Source organism: Anoplophora glabripennis, unplaced genomic scaffold (assembly GCF_000390285.2).
Source record: "Anoplophora glabripennis isolate ALB-LARVAE unplaced genomic scaffold, Agla_2.0 scaffold118, whole genome shotgun sequence".
Taxonomy (NCBI): Eukaryota; Metazoa; Arthropoda; class Insecta; order Coleoptera; family Cerambycidae; genus Anoplophora; species Anoplophora glabripennis.
This window is the reverse complement of record NW_019416233.1, coordinates 729,868-744,718: the sequence shown is the minus strand read 5'-3', so window position 1 is coordinate 744,718 and position 14,851 is coordinate 729,868. Positions and strand designations below refer to the sequence as shown.

General features: G+C 33.2%; 1 protein-coding gene across 2 annotated transcripts in view; it reads right to left on the bottom strand.

The window, feature by feature from the left end:
• The window catches only part of LOC108908837 (paired box protein Pax-5), a 172,932-nt gene that overhangs the window by 49,162 nt on the left and 108,919 nt on the right, over positions 1-14,851 (bottom strand). For both annotated transcript variants that reach the window (XM_018712984.1, XM_018712985.1), the window contains exon 4: positions 11,154-11,351. In XM_018712984.1, the coding sequence (XP_018568500.1) occupies positions 11,154-11,351 (198 nt within the window). The remainder of the gene's footprint in view (positions 1-11,153; positions 11,352-14,851) is intronic.

The window sequence follows — 14,851 nt, the reverse complement described above, 5'->3', positions numbered from 1 at the left end:
TCGTGAAATCGAGCTCAAACCGATATCCGCTTCGCTCGGCGATGCTGCAAAATGGAGAGGAACTCCTACTTAGACCCACTGTCAGATTTACATAAGGCAAAGACCAACGGTAACGTACTTTTGTTTACATACTTTTGGGAACTTCGGTAAATCTGATTATGGCGTTAAGTGTCTTAATAATAACTGAATAAAAAGCTGTGGATTTTAAAATTAAAAAAAATGCATTTAACTGTAAAAATTATAAAAAAACTGGTGTGTTGTATAAAAATGTTTATTTCATCACATTCAGAATTCTGGTAGTCGATGTTTCATTATTAACATTACTTGATAAAGGATAGAACATAAGTCTAGTTACTTTCTCCTGTAATAAATATTGTTCATAATGTCCATTACATATGCAGAAACATGAATATTTTCTTGCTTGTTCTTGTAAAAATATACACTAGCCACAGAAATTAAGAGATATTAAAAAAATTTCAAAAATTTTGATAATTTTCAAAGAGCTCTTGCAGAAAAATGATCGTGGAGAGAATAAAAAAAGGAAATTGAAGTTTCAAGTGTCTAGTTTTCGGATCTGGAGTTTAAAATTGTTTAGCGTCCGCAGTTTTTGAGTACCTAATCATAAGAAAATCAACGAAAAAAAAAATTATAAATTTTGGCTTTTCTTTAAAAAATTTGTTCGAAAATATTGTTGGTAATTTCATCATAAAACCCTTTTAGATAATTTAATTCTCTTCAATTTGAGCGGTTCCGGAGCATTGTACGATGATTTGTTGCCGAGTTATTGTCGATCAAAGCAAAAAAATCATTTTTGAGTTTGGCAATCAATTAATTACTCGGGAAATAATGGTCGTACAGAAAATCCAAGCAGGGTTTTGAAAACTGCAAAGTTTTCTCTAGAAGTCGTAATTACTGGTTTTTGATAGGTCGTTTTAAAGAAAAGCAAAAATTGGCATTTTTTTTGTTGATTTTCTTATGATTACTCAAAAACTGCTAATGCAAAAAAAATTAAATTTCGAAAACTAGACACTTCAAGCTTCAGTTTCTTTTTTTTATTCTCTCCAAGTTACAGCTCTTTGAAAATCACCCAAAATTTTGTGAATTTTTTAATATCCCTTAATTTCTGTGACTAGTGTATTATACACTGAAATAAATGGTAAAATCACATAATAATTACGTATTTTTAGAGAATTACATACGTATTTTTTTTTCTTCCATAATATCTAGTGTAAATTGAATTTAAAATGTATTTATACTTAAATTATGTAAATTTACATTCTAAAAATGTTATAATCCATAATATATTACGCATACAATGAAATACAATGTGTTTTTAAAAAGAATATTTAAATATCCCTATGAAAAATATAAAATTAATTAAAATCTGATAAATCACCTAATATTTCATGTAAAGCTTTCCCATACATGCGTATACAGTGTGTCCGCGGTTAGGGTGAATAAGAGGAAAAACTTTTTTATTTCACATTTCGGAAAAAAGGCACACTTGATAAAAAGTATAGTAAGAACATAATTTTGGAAAAAATGTATGTATAATAAAACATTATTCGATCTTCATCATCATAGTTTTTCTTTTGCCTAGGTGTTTTCCCCAGTGATCCGGTTCTCAAAAATTTTTGCACTACTTTATGAAAGGCGACTACACCAATGCACACCTGGCTATTTTCATTGAAATCTTGAATTACTTGGCGATAACTGTTATCGCCCTTACCGTAACACTGTATTAGATATATTTTTTGCTGTAAAGGTAGCATGTATCCGATAATTCCGATAATTAATTAATGTTGGGAATTTTTAACGAAGTACAGTGAAGAATAAAATGTGTAAAATTTTATTCACAACTTCCTATTTGAAATAAAAAGTTTTTTGTCTTATTCACCCTAAACGTAAATATTTGTAAATAATCAAAGTAGGCCAATTTGGAATTATGTCGTATATTTTAATTTGGAACAACTTTTCCTAGTGATACTTTCCAGAAATATTAAAAATGAAGGTAGTTTAGTCTCGTGACATTTTCAGATTTTTTTATTTTCTGGACACCCCAAACCATGAAATGTTAAGTTTCACCATGGCAACATTTTATCAAGTATACCTTTTTTCCGTAGAATGTAAAATAAAAATGGTTTTCCTCTTATTCACCTTAACAGAGGACATACTGTATATGGCGAAATGCAATTTTATAGTGTCTGTTTGAACAATGGTAAGTACTTAAGACAATATGTGTATATGTTCTATTTGCAAATTTAAATATTGTACAGTCTAAAAATATAAAAATCGTCAATAAATGTTTACATCGATATTAGAAAGGTGGGTAGTTTTCTTCTTCTTGTTAGATATACATAGTTACAAATTATCTTAAATGTTGTTTTGTTTTCCAAACATTAAAGAAGATACATGGTTCCCTTTTGCGTACCTTCAAAACATCACATTAATGCAGACATCTATACAGAATTCAGCCATACTTTTAAGGTTCCATTTTTATAATTTTTGGCAATGAACATAAAAAACCCTAAAAATCTGAAAACAACATTGTAACTAATCCAAAAATTCTTCTTGAAAATTCATCAGTATCTAAAACAAACAATGTGTCTGTATCAGAAAGAAAAGTGTTCAATTTCTTGAACAAATTAAAAGAAGCAGAAGTTGATAATACAATTAGACATATTTATTCGTATTTTTGGATATGTAGTTGATAATATTCATAAACACCCATGTGTGTTATGTAAATATTATGTAAAATAATAATAAAATAACTCTTAAAATCACAGGATATGTTATGATATTTATTGCCATGTGCAAATAAATATTACAATACTGATTATGTCATTTTACTAGATACAATTTTATATTTAAAATAACACATAACTGATAATGTTATATTCCCGTAAATGTAATTTACAAAAAACGCGTTATTAATTATCGTTGATTACAAATTACCAACGTTATATTATTTAATTTTGCATTGTACGACTTTTCAGTGTAGATAGTAGAATAGTAATATTATTATTATACATTAAGTCTTGCAGAATATAATCAGCATTCCTTGGTTTTGCATAAAAAATTGTTGAAACAAAATATAGCGCAATTCGGCGTAAACAAAAGTAACAGTTTGACTGTAACCTTGATCGTTATTAAAATTATTTAATATCCTTAAATATTTACACATACACTTTATAGATGTTATCTCCGTGAAACGTTAATTGGTTCTGAAGTATAACATCACATTACGAAATCTGCTTATGGTTATAGATGAGTCCAATCAATTTGGTATTTCTCTTTTCGAGCGCATGCAAATTTTATTCAAATTACCCCAGTTACACTGTTACTCTAACCGTATATGGCCTATCTACTTTAAATCTAAATCAATCAATCCGTGCCTTAGGAGCATATCTGTCCGCGTTATTAAGACTACGGAGATAATAACACACCGAGCCACGTAGCAATCATACTTCCATTTGTTAACCGTAACTAAGCGCCTCGTAGCTAGGGAGAAGTTATAAAATCACCACTTGATCGAAACCCCTTAAGAATTCGCCACACCCCTGGTCGTTACTCGAGCGAATCGTAAGGCATCCACTTGCCTTCTGAATGTACATGCCGAGGGTTGAATTCCGCCGCTATTTAAAGTTTTTCCAAACTGGATTACGCCGGATATAATTGAGGATTAACGTTGGATTGTGGTGCTCCGCCAAGGAAAATATGCAAATCGGATTTATATGGGGGATTATCGGGTATTTTCGGTTGGAATTATGGTGGTGATTTGAAAGTGGCAACGGCAAAAATCTGCGAGCAAAATAGGGGCAGAAAATATTTTTTAAATATACCGATCATATTGGGATGATCCAGAAGATTGAAACGTTCTATCGTTCCTGTAAAGTAATACAAAAATACAGCGTCAATTAGAAAAAAAAACAGGCATTTCCGACAAATCTCTTTGTTTGAATTCGCCCCTTTTGACAAACGATTTTATGTTCCCGAGGATCATCTGACTTTGATGAAGACCGTTTGAATATTTTGCTCAATGATGACTCACATCAATCAACACCAGGAATTGACCAGTATGTTGAACTTTGGCCAGTGGAATAGTACGCCATTTGCATTAAATGGAGTGTTGACTGTTGCCACATATTTTGCACGAAAACAACAAAAATCAGTATACAGACATTTATGTCTTTTTGCTGGCTCCTCAACAATATCGACCGTTTTTGTCACAGATTGTTCCGGCTGATGAGAAAATGGTGCCTTTTCGTCAACACCAAGAAGAGAAAGGAATAGCTTCATCCTAACACAAAGACAACCCTCCGAGAAAAAACTGGATCTATGCATGTAAGTTGACATTCATTGGATGAGACCGTGTAGGAGCTGTTTTTTTTTTAATGCTACAGAAGAATTTAACCATTACTGTTGAGGTTTATTGCCAACAACTCCGTTGTCTTGTGACGGCAATCCAAGAAAAAAACCAGGGATACATCATTAAGTGATTTTGCAACATGATAATGCCTGTCCTCATATTGATAACTTCGTAAATGTGGCTATTCAGGGGCTTGTTTGTGAGGGAGCTCTATTTTTCTGATTTTGCTTTTCGAACTTCCATTTTTTTCGTCTTCTTTCGAATAATCTTCTAGGAAAGCTTCAAAATTCCTAATTTCTAAACCCCAGATTTCTTCAGATGTGGACTAGAAAAATTACCGTTTGTTGGGGGGTAATCGTATACAGTGGATATCCTTGATCAAGTATTTTGCGCAATAGTTCATGTATTTTGTTTATTATGTATCCTTTTAACATTATAACGAAAATGTAACTATTATCAGCTTATTTACTGTCTTGCTTCAAAAAAGTATATATTAATGGATTTAACCCTGATTCCTCAGTCACATAGACAAATGTTACGTAATTTCATACATATTCGTTAGTAGTTCTGGCATCATTTCCTAAAGCAGTTCTTGCATAATACTGAAACCTAGGTTTTACTTAATATATGTAAAATTATAGTTACTTACACCATAAAGGAGGTAAGTATTATTTACCAGTCGAGAACGATTTTGCGCCCAAGCGGAGCGAGGACTGGCAATAGAGTCCGAGACTGGTAAAATTATACTTAACTGTAAAAAATAACTGAAATAAAGATTAAGTTTTATTTTTTGACATTTCTTAATCAATTCATTTACATCCTTAAAAACAATGTATTAACAGTCTATTTAATATAGTGGGTAAACATTTTCTATTAGTTCAGTATATTCAGCATTTGTTTTCATGTTTGTTGAATTATTAGTTCAAGATTCGAATAATTTTCAGCGAACACAACATTTCTATCCATCCTTTTAAATTTTTCGAATACTAAATGTTCGTACACGAAAATATTTTTCAAAAACTACTGAAGTTAGAAAAGTTATTTTTGTTTTTGCCTAATTGTTTATTGTCTAATGAAACATCACTGTATTAATATAGTTCCAGTTTTGTTTCGTTACTTTGTAAGAGGCTGATGTAAGATATCGATACTCTTTTTATTATAATTTTTATTTTATTTAAAAGAAATCAAAACATAAAAAACAATTTTAATATTGTTCTATCCAAACAGGAATTTTTGTGTCTTGTAAAATTTCGGTGAATGTATTAGTCTTTACGTAGAGTATGATTTCATCATTTTCATTTAATTTTTTAAATAATAAACTTCTGTTATTCAGATATTAATTATAGTATTAATCGCCATTTTAATTATTCTTACCGGTTTCAGGACACCATGTATATTCACTAATAAAAAGTATTTTTTAAAGATATTTTTCTATCCGCATGTATCAAATAATTATTTGAAGAAACCTTTCAAGAAATATAGCAGTATAAGTAAAATTTGACCTTTTAGATGGACCCACTGGTCCACGAATGTAAACAAATTAATTATGTTGATATTAACCCTTGTGAGACATTTGACAGGTATTATTTTAGTTTTATATGAGGAAAATTTTCTTTATGGACAATTTACTAACACAAATGACGATCATAAAGGCTTGAACAAAGAACAGAATCTGTTTAATTAATGGTAAGTTTCATTTGCGCGTGATGTATCTGATATTGTCCAAGACATTCCTGAACATTAACTTCCACTCTGCCATGTATTCTTTTGAATAAAGTTGATTACCCTATGCCATACCGTGGAGGCCGTTTGTGTTTGGGCTGAAAGGGAAAACCTTTTACCTTCCTCCAATAAAAAGTTAAGATAATGACATTTGAGTCAGATATGGTCGCAAAAAGCAAGACGGCGATCGTTACAGAAGTTGGAAAAACAGCATTTCTGAATCTCCGCCGTTCTAATTGCGATGACATAAAAACACCGCGCGCCAAGCTATTGTTTGGAGTAGTCTTCCGCTGTTTCTACTCAGCATGGCGTCATGTCCGTTTCCGGCTTCCCCGCGCCCCCCCTCCGCTCGCCCGGAGAATTTATCATTTGTTTTATTGGACCGGCCGTGATGACATTAACCATTAAGAGATGGCCAAAAGAAAGACTATAAATTCTGGTAGTACGTACAAGGTTAAGTGGCAGTCAATTTATACATCTGCCATCTTTTATTTTATAAAATTCCCTCGACCAGCAAAAAGTAGCCACGCGGGTGTTTTTATGTTGTTAGGAGTTTTAGGTATTCAACCAATTTCTGCAATCGGAGGAAGAAGCGGTTTGTCAAAATAAATGTTGCAAGACTTATCTGTACGTTCCAGAATTAGTAACGCTTGGCAGTTGCTTCGCTATTTGATTTGGAATGTGCAGTTTTTACCGCTGTAATAGTCTTATTTTCTTTTTATGTAATAGCTTTATATGCTTTTTGTTGGGGCCGATTTCGGTAACAGCAATTTTAGAAATATGGTAAAAGTCCGGTAAACATGTAATTTTTTGTAACCGGAAATAATGTCTGTAATAAGAAAAAGGAATTGAACATTTTTAGAATAATTTGGAGAAAACATTCCAAGTAATAATCTGACTCCAAAGAAATTATATTTTAATTAGAGCTAGAGAGATATAAGAAATCATTTTTTAAAGAAATTTAAGAGAAAGCTTCATTTGAATACAATTTTAAATCGATCTAGAAAAAAATGTAAGTGCTACTTAATACAATAAGCGATAAAATACAACGTTAGATCACTATTATTTTGAAAATATTTTTAATTTTATTTTAAAAATTACAACATCCAACAGTTTATTTTTTTAGTTTTTATTGCAGGATGAGGTAACAATGAAAATACACTAAATCACAGCAAATAAAATAACACACAAACAAGAACTAACCTAAAAACACTTTTTGAATACCGACAGTGGTTGTGTTAAATATATCAGGCTGTCTACTTATTAAATTGTAGTTAGTACAATACTGAAATAATGGAGACATGCTCAAAACATTATTTCGAGGGACAGGAAGATGGAACGTAGCAACAGAGCGTAACAAGAACCTAGCTAACCCTAACTTTTGCAAAATGTTAGAATCATCAGTTTCATTGTTCAATAGTTTAAACAAGAAAATAATTGAATAGCATTGCCTACGAACCTTTAAACTTTTAAAACAGTGTCTCTGAAGCAAAAAGTCATGAGGTATACCAATCCCAGGGTAGATGCCATCAGATTTGAAAGACAACACTTCCAGGAAACGTCTTTGAACAACTTCCAGCTTGACAGATTGTGTCTGATAATACGGATTCCATACTACAGAGGCATACTCTAACTTTGTCCTTAAATACGCGTAATATAGGATTTTTAATGTTACAGGATTAGCAAAGTCCCTACTATATCGAGCTATAAAACCATACATACGATTAGACTTGACAACTATATGCGCATTGAAGGATATACGCTTGTCAAATATTACACCTAAATCAGATGCAGTTTCTGTTCTCTGAATGACGATATCGTTTACCCTGTAATCATAACTGATTAGGTCTTTTTTGAGGGAATAGGACATTACATTACATTTTGCGACATTGATCTCAAGATGATTTAAACTGCACCATTATTCTACAACACGTTTTAAGTTATTATATAACCGAACACAGTCAGCGTCAGATTGGATCTCACAATAAATTTTCAGGTCATCTGCATAAAGAAGGCATTGCACATCTAATATACTAACAATATCATTTATAAAAATATTAAAGAATAAAGGGCCCAAGTTGCTTCCCTGAGGCACTCCAGATGAAGCAACGTATTCAGTAAATTTAAAACCATTGAACATGACATACTGTTTTCTATCCATCAGATAAGAAGTGAACAGGTTGATTAAGTTTAACGACAAACCACACGATAATAATTTCCTTAACAGCATGCCATGATCAAGTCTGTCAAATGCCTTGGACATGTCAGTATATACGACATCGACCTGAGACTGTTTGTCTAAGATTTCGGAGATGAATTGGGTAACATTAACTAAACTGGTGGTAGTAGCACGGCCCTTCATAAACCCATACTGATGTATAGTCAACGTTCTGCTGACATGATGATATAAACGATTGTGTAAAAGAATTTTAAAAACTTTGCAAAAATTAGAAATAATAGATATAGGTCTGAAATTCATTATATTAGTTTTTATAACCATTTTCTCTTTGTTGATATTTGTGATTGCAATTCTCCAGAAAAAAATACACACTAGTGAGTATAAGCATTTGCATTTTGATAGTTTGCTAATTTATGAACTAACTTATAAACTATAACTATTTTAGTTCGCATTTAACAGTACTTACGAAAATCTATACCCATTTATCGTCCATCCTCAATGAAGGAACTCGATTAATATTGTTTTAGAATGGGAACTTTGGCCTTATAAGTATAATAACACCCTAAAATTTTTGCTGACAGTTTGCGAACGCCCCGTATAGTTCAATTTCAGAATAAAGCAGAGTGGGTTAATTTATAAATAGCAGTCAGTCCAGTATAATAATCGAAGTGAACATAAAGAGCCACTCAACACAATCCATTTGAAACAATCGCGCAATCATAGCCACCCCCCTATTATAATGCGTAGATAACATCGAGTAGGCCAGGCGTGCTAGGGGCTGATTTGACACATTTAATTTGACCGGCCGTCCCAGCGGGCCAGTCCATTACTACATATCACAACCCCTGGCTCCTGATTATTAAAATAACAGATGTGATTTAGCTTAATTTCTGCAGCACGCCGCGACGGCGACAGGAGTAAAAAATCTTTATCTGCCCCTGCTGCATTCTTCTGCAGCACGTTTTACATGACTTGTGCTTTATGATAAAGAAATCAAAGTATTCGTTTGAAAAGAAATTTGTTTTAAAACCTATTCAAACCACAGTAGACATTTATTATAAAAAAATTACCCCCCTCCCCCCACACACACCCCCACAGTGGCGTCACGAACATAAAGGGGCTGAAAATTTTCCAGACAGACATATCTTTGAAATACGTTCATATACATACATATGAATAAGGAAATATTTTGCATTCGGCAAATGAACGTTGGAATTTTGTTAAGGTCTGTTCTTCTTGCATTGAAGATAAAGAGCTATGAATTGATACTAAACCTGTTTCACCTTCTTTTGAAAAGCAACATCTATTTTGTCATGATAAAACTCTAGAATGGTTAGAGAATGAAGATCAAACCAACGAACAAAGACAAATTGTATACAGGGTGTTCCTAAATAAGTGTCGCAACGGAAAACTGTACATTTCTCTTGAAAAGAGAAACATATTTTTCCTCTTCCATTTTTCTCTCCGGGTTTTCGTTTTCGAGATACACGATGTCAAAACTTTTTTCAGATTTTTGCCAATATCTTAGAAACCGTTTGAACTACAGGACTGAGCTTTTGTACACACATTACCACTATTAATAGCTACCTGTGTCAAATGTTGTTGAATTTCGTTAAACTTGTTAATTATTACTATCACTATCTATCTTTTGAATTACAAAAGATTTTCGAAACGTTAGCAAAATGTTTGTTTTTGTTCATAAAATGTAATTTTTCTTGAAAACGGTTGACTTTAGAGCAATGAACCAAGAGAACTCTTTTTGTGTAAAATTCATTGGCGCTTCAGAATTTGCTGTCAAATGTGGTGTAAAAGTTATGGGGGGAAAAACCCTTACGATACCTTAAAATCTCCACCACTGGCATGTTCAATGAATTCGAGAAGGGTGCAAAAAAGTAGCTATTAACAGTGGTAATGCGTGTACAAAAATTCAGTCCTGTAGTTCAAACGGTTCCTAAGATATTGGCAAAAAATTTAAAAAAAAATGAAAGTTTTGACACCGTGTATCTCGAAAACGAAAGCCCTGAGAGAAAAATGGAAGAGGAAAAGAATGTTTCTTTTTACAAGAGCAATATACAGTGTTCCGTTGCGACACTTATTTAGGAACACCCTGTATACATATTTCTTTACATATAAATGATGACGTGTGTCTTCCTTTTGAAGTAGACAACAATATTATATTTACACATTGGAAGGACAAGAATACTTGATTGATCTTATTTTCATAAATTGCATTATAAGCTATTGGCATTTCTAGATTCTTAAAATTAAACCAATATTAAAGCTTTATTTCCAAGGCAAGACTTTGATGTTAATTCACTACGGTCTTATAGTTGGTGTCGGGGGATGATTTCCTCATTTTTTGTTGTTGAATGTCTTGAAAAACAGCGGGTGTAAAAACGTCGCATCTTGTGATCAAAGTGCACAACGCATTTCGTGTGTTTTATGATACCATTCGTTCTTTCATAACTGTTCGATGCTTATATTGTGTCCAAACACCTCCAGCCAAATTAATTATTACATTTTTTGTTAGAAATTTGAAACACAAAGTGACAAAAAGTCTACAGGGATTGCAAGAGATCCATCCTGAAGCGTATGAAATCCATGAACACTGATGTATTCAGGGTTTCTTGGAGTTCTGCATAAATCTAGACTGTTTATTGATGGTGGTGCCTTGCATTTATAACTTTTCAGCTCAAAATCTAATTAATCTGGTTGAAGATACAACGTTTCACTTACAAGATATTCAACAAACAAATGGAAAACGTTCCCGACCATCTTGTAATTTTCTTTAACGTTCTGCTACTGCTAAGCAGAAAGTGTCTGCGGGAGCATACAGACGCTACTCAAAATGGTGAAAATACTGGTAATCAAGTTGCAACTTACCTATTAATTGATGAAACACTAGGTACGTTATCTTGAGAACAAATCCCTTCTGCTAAAAGCCTATCACGAATTTCCCATGCGAACATGGTGGGGTTTTCTCTCTTGTAGTTCGCTATGGCGTCGACTACTGGTGGAGTCGCCACTTTCGGTTTCGATCCACCGATGACACCAGCCTTAAAGCTACCCGTTTCATAGTATCTGGAACCAAAAACGTTCAATCTATTAAATATTAGAAGTTCTTACTGGGCTGTATTAAAACAATTCATTCTACGAGAAGCTGTCAAATGTGAAATAGTGCTAGATGTAGATTCAGAAGCAATGCGAAAATGCAATGATGAAATACCTCATTTGCTTTTAATGTATTTAAAGGTGTCTATCAAAAAAGTAGCAAGGATTTAGTTTTAATGTCACCAACACTCATTTTAATGGAACCTGAGTTATTTTTTATAAGCTATTTTGAGCGTAGTACAGAGTCACCAATATTAATGATTCGTTTACAGTGAACAATAGCAAACGACGCTCGAGATAATGCGAGGGGTAGATACATTGTAACAGCGATGTTGCAAGTCTTTCAGGATTGATTCCTTTCGTCAAAACAAACAAAAAAAATATGAGTAATGCCTTTGAATCATAAAAAAATGGACGTGAAACAGTTTTGTTCAATTATTCAAGAATTAGGTATTGAAGATTGAACTCCAAAGTTAGTACAGTGTAGATTATTTTTATAGTTGCGTCGATATTAGAAAGGATTTGGGGAAGTATTCGACATATTTCTCAATGAATCATCTTTTACGTATTTGAATTCAATAACACCTCTTGCGTATATTTTAGTAGAAGTAAAAGTTAAAAAACCAAAACAATGTTAGGACTAATTGATAAATGTCAATTATTTTGCTATTTTCTCAACAATTGAACATAGGAAGTTATCGAAAAGTTAATTACATCCTGATTACGTTTCATTTAACTTTGCATAAAGGTTATTAGTACATTTGCTTATGTTGCTGATAACTAAGGCTGTCAGAGAGAGCCGCAATTCAATGGCGTGCCAAGCGGGTCAACCGAGATATGCGTCAGCCACTGCCTCAGACTGCTTTTCACGTTCCCGTCACAATAGTATATTGTTGCTTTGTTATCGTGCGGATGTTGCGTAATTAGTTCCTATCTGTGTTTATGGTGGTGTATTGTCGACAATTTAATTTGTTGTTTTTTAATAGAAAATGCGTACGCCTATGTCTCGCGGTTCAGTTCTGATACTGATAACAATTTTGCTAATGTTTTCATAATTTCTTGAAGATTGTGAAGGGTGATTTTTACGAAAACAACTCAAAAAGCGTTTATTGGAAGTTTAAATTTGTAAGAGACGATTTTCGGCGATATCGAATAACTTTTTTTTAATTCGCTCAGATGCCACCTAATTCCGACACCACAGATTAATTGTTCAAAATTACTATTATTTTATCATATTGGCTTGGTCAACTGGGAGAGTAAATCATTGACATGCCCTAGTTGTTCTCGAGCAAGGCTCTGCGGGGGCGGATCCTTATGTTCATTTCGGTTTTATCGCTAGTTCTACGCATACGGAGATAAACGCTATTCATAATATGGTGTTCCATTGAGACGTTCCGTAATGGCTTCTGTAACTGTTCACATCCAATGCTTTAGTAGCGGCTCCGCAAAAGCTTAGTTGCAATGTAGGTAAGTCTGTAACTGGCCACGTCATAACAACCCAAAAAAGCACAGTACTTTAAAACCGACAAAGGACGTGAAAGTCTTAAAACTTATACATAATTTGATCCTGCAGAAGAAAATGTGCGTCGTTAAGTTTGCAAACAAACCAATTATACAGGTAACTTTATTTTTTCTATCAATGACAGCGGCAATTATCCCAATGACGATAACGAATATATTTTTGTTTTATTACAGTTAATCCTATCGTGCCGCAAAGCGAAACATTAGAATAAAGCGATAATGGCACAGATACCGGAGTTATTTTATTAGCGCAGAGATAAGAGTGATAGGGACAGCCGAAGCCCGCCGAGGATAATGAAGAAGAACAAACAAATTGAAGCGGTTTTGTTTCTTATAATTAGTTACCCGCTGCTCGTAAAATGACTTAAAGCTTAGCGTCCTTTCGGTATTACCGCCTCCTGATTCTATCTCGTTCACCTAACAAACCTGTATAATTAGGACTTTGTGCTTAGATTATTAAGTTGGAGGAGACGTTTACAATGCGGATCAATTTCAATGACAATGGTTTTCTAAAGTAATGGGTACGCTACCGAGGTATATTGATACAGCCGTTTGTCACGGAACCGGCAATTAAACTTGAAATGAAATTCTGATTCTCAAATAGCTATTCATGCTTTCTAAACCGATTTAAATGGATAAAGATAGACTGAAACGTATTGTCTCCGAGTACCGGGACAGGCAAGGTGTATCGGGGAGGCGAAGACCCACTTCCAAAGCTGCCGAGGCAGCAATTTCGAATAAGTTGTGGAGGGTGCCGGAAAATCTATTAACGGCAGAGAAATTAATATTCCAAAGATTTTCCAATAATTAGATTAACATTAGACAACAGCAGATTTTATTATTATATAATCCTTGTTGTTGTTGCCGTTATGAAATGGTTGTCAATAACTATATATAGATTGTTGGTAGTCAGTCGTGGGAATTAATGCCAAAACTCAAAGAAAACGCAGTAATTTTTTCTTTGTCGACGTTTCATCAGCTTTATTTTGACATCTTCAGGCCACTACTTCAAAATTACATATGAAAGGTAATTTTTAAATTCTAAAATTATTTTAAAATTGATCTGAAGCTTCGCATCGATCAATTTATTCGATATCTAATGCCTGGTCTGTCGGCCTGACGCGCAGGTGAACAATGCAGTTTTTTTGCTGAGAGACGTTGGTCGTCATTGTCATTTGTGCGTGTGTGAGTGAGTTTGACGCTTTGTTTGGTCGAGTGTATGGCACGTGTTTTTATGATAGTCAGTAGCATTGTATATTGTGAGTACGGCCACAGATTTAACGTAGTTCTACTACTACAACTAGTATTGCCGCTTAGTATCATAATACACGAGTAGATTATTTCTGTTTATTTATTTGATTATCGCCACAAAGTTTACGATGTCTAATAATAAATTATACCTACTTACTGTATTCTAGAAAGACTTTCTGCCTTTTCTATTTTGTGAGGTAAGTAGATTTTTTTCCTGTACTCTGATATAAATCTATTGAAATTTTAAAATGATTCTTCTTTCAAATAAAATAAAGGGAAATGCAATAAAAATGATGTACCAAAATACAAGTAGAAAGTAGATAACAGGTGTTGTGGTATTCTTAGTGGTAATAGTTATAAAAGAATCCCTCTTTGGTGGAACACACTATATGTATTCTGATTCATTTAATTTCTGTTACTATTTAATAGTATTATTAGCTCCAATTCTATTTAAAATCGCGCGATATAATAATATTCGGTTCTTTCAGATGAAAGACTCTATGTCAAATTGAAAGGTAAAAACTGCTTAAAAATTACTTACTATAAACAGTAAATGATACCCAGTCTTGTATTAAAAATTTACTTTGGATGACCACGTATGGAAATTGCTTGAAGAATTAAATAAAATATAAAACATTTCTACAAAAACGACGGTAACGCACCGCGAGGAAGTATGAAAAATATTATTTCCGTCACCC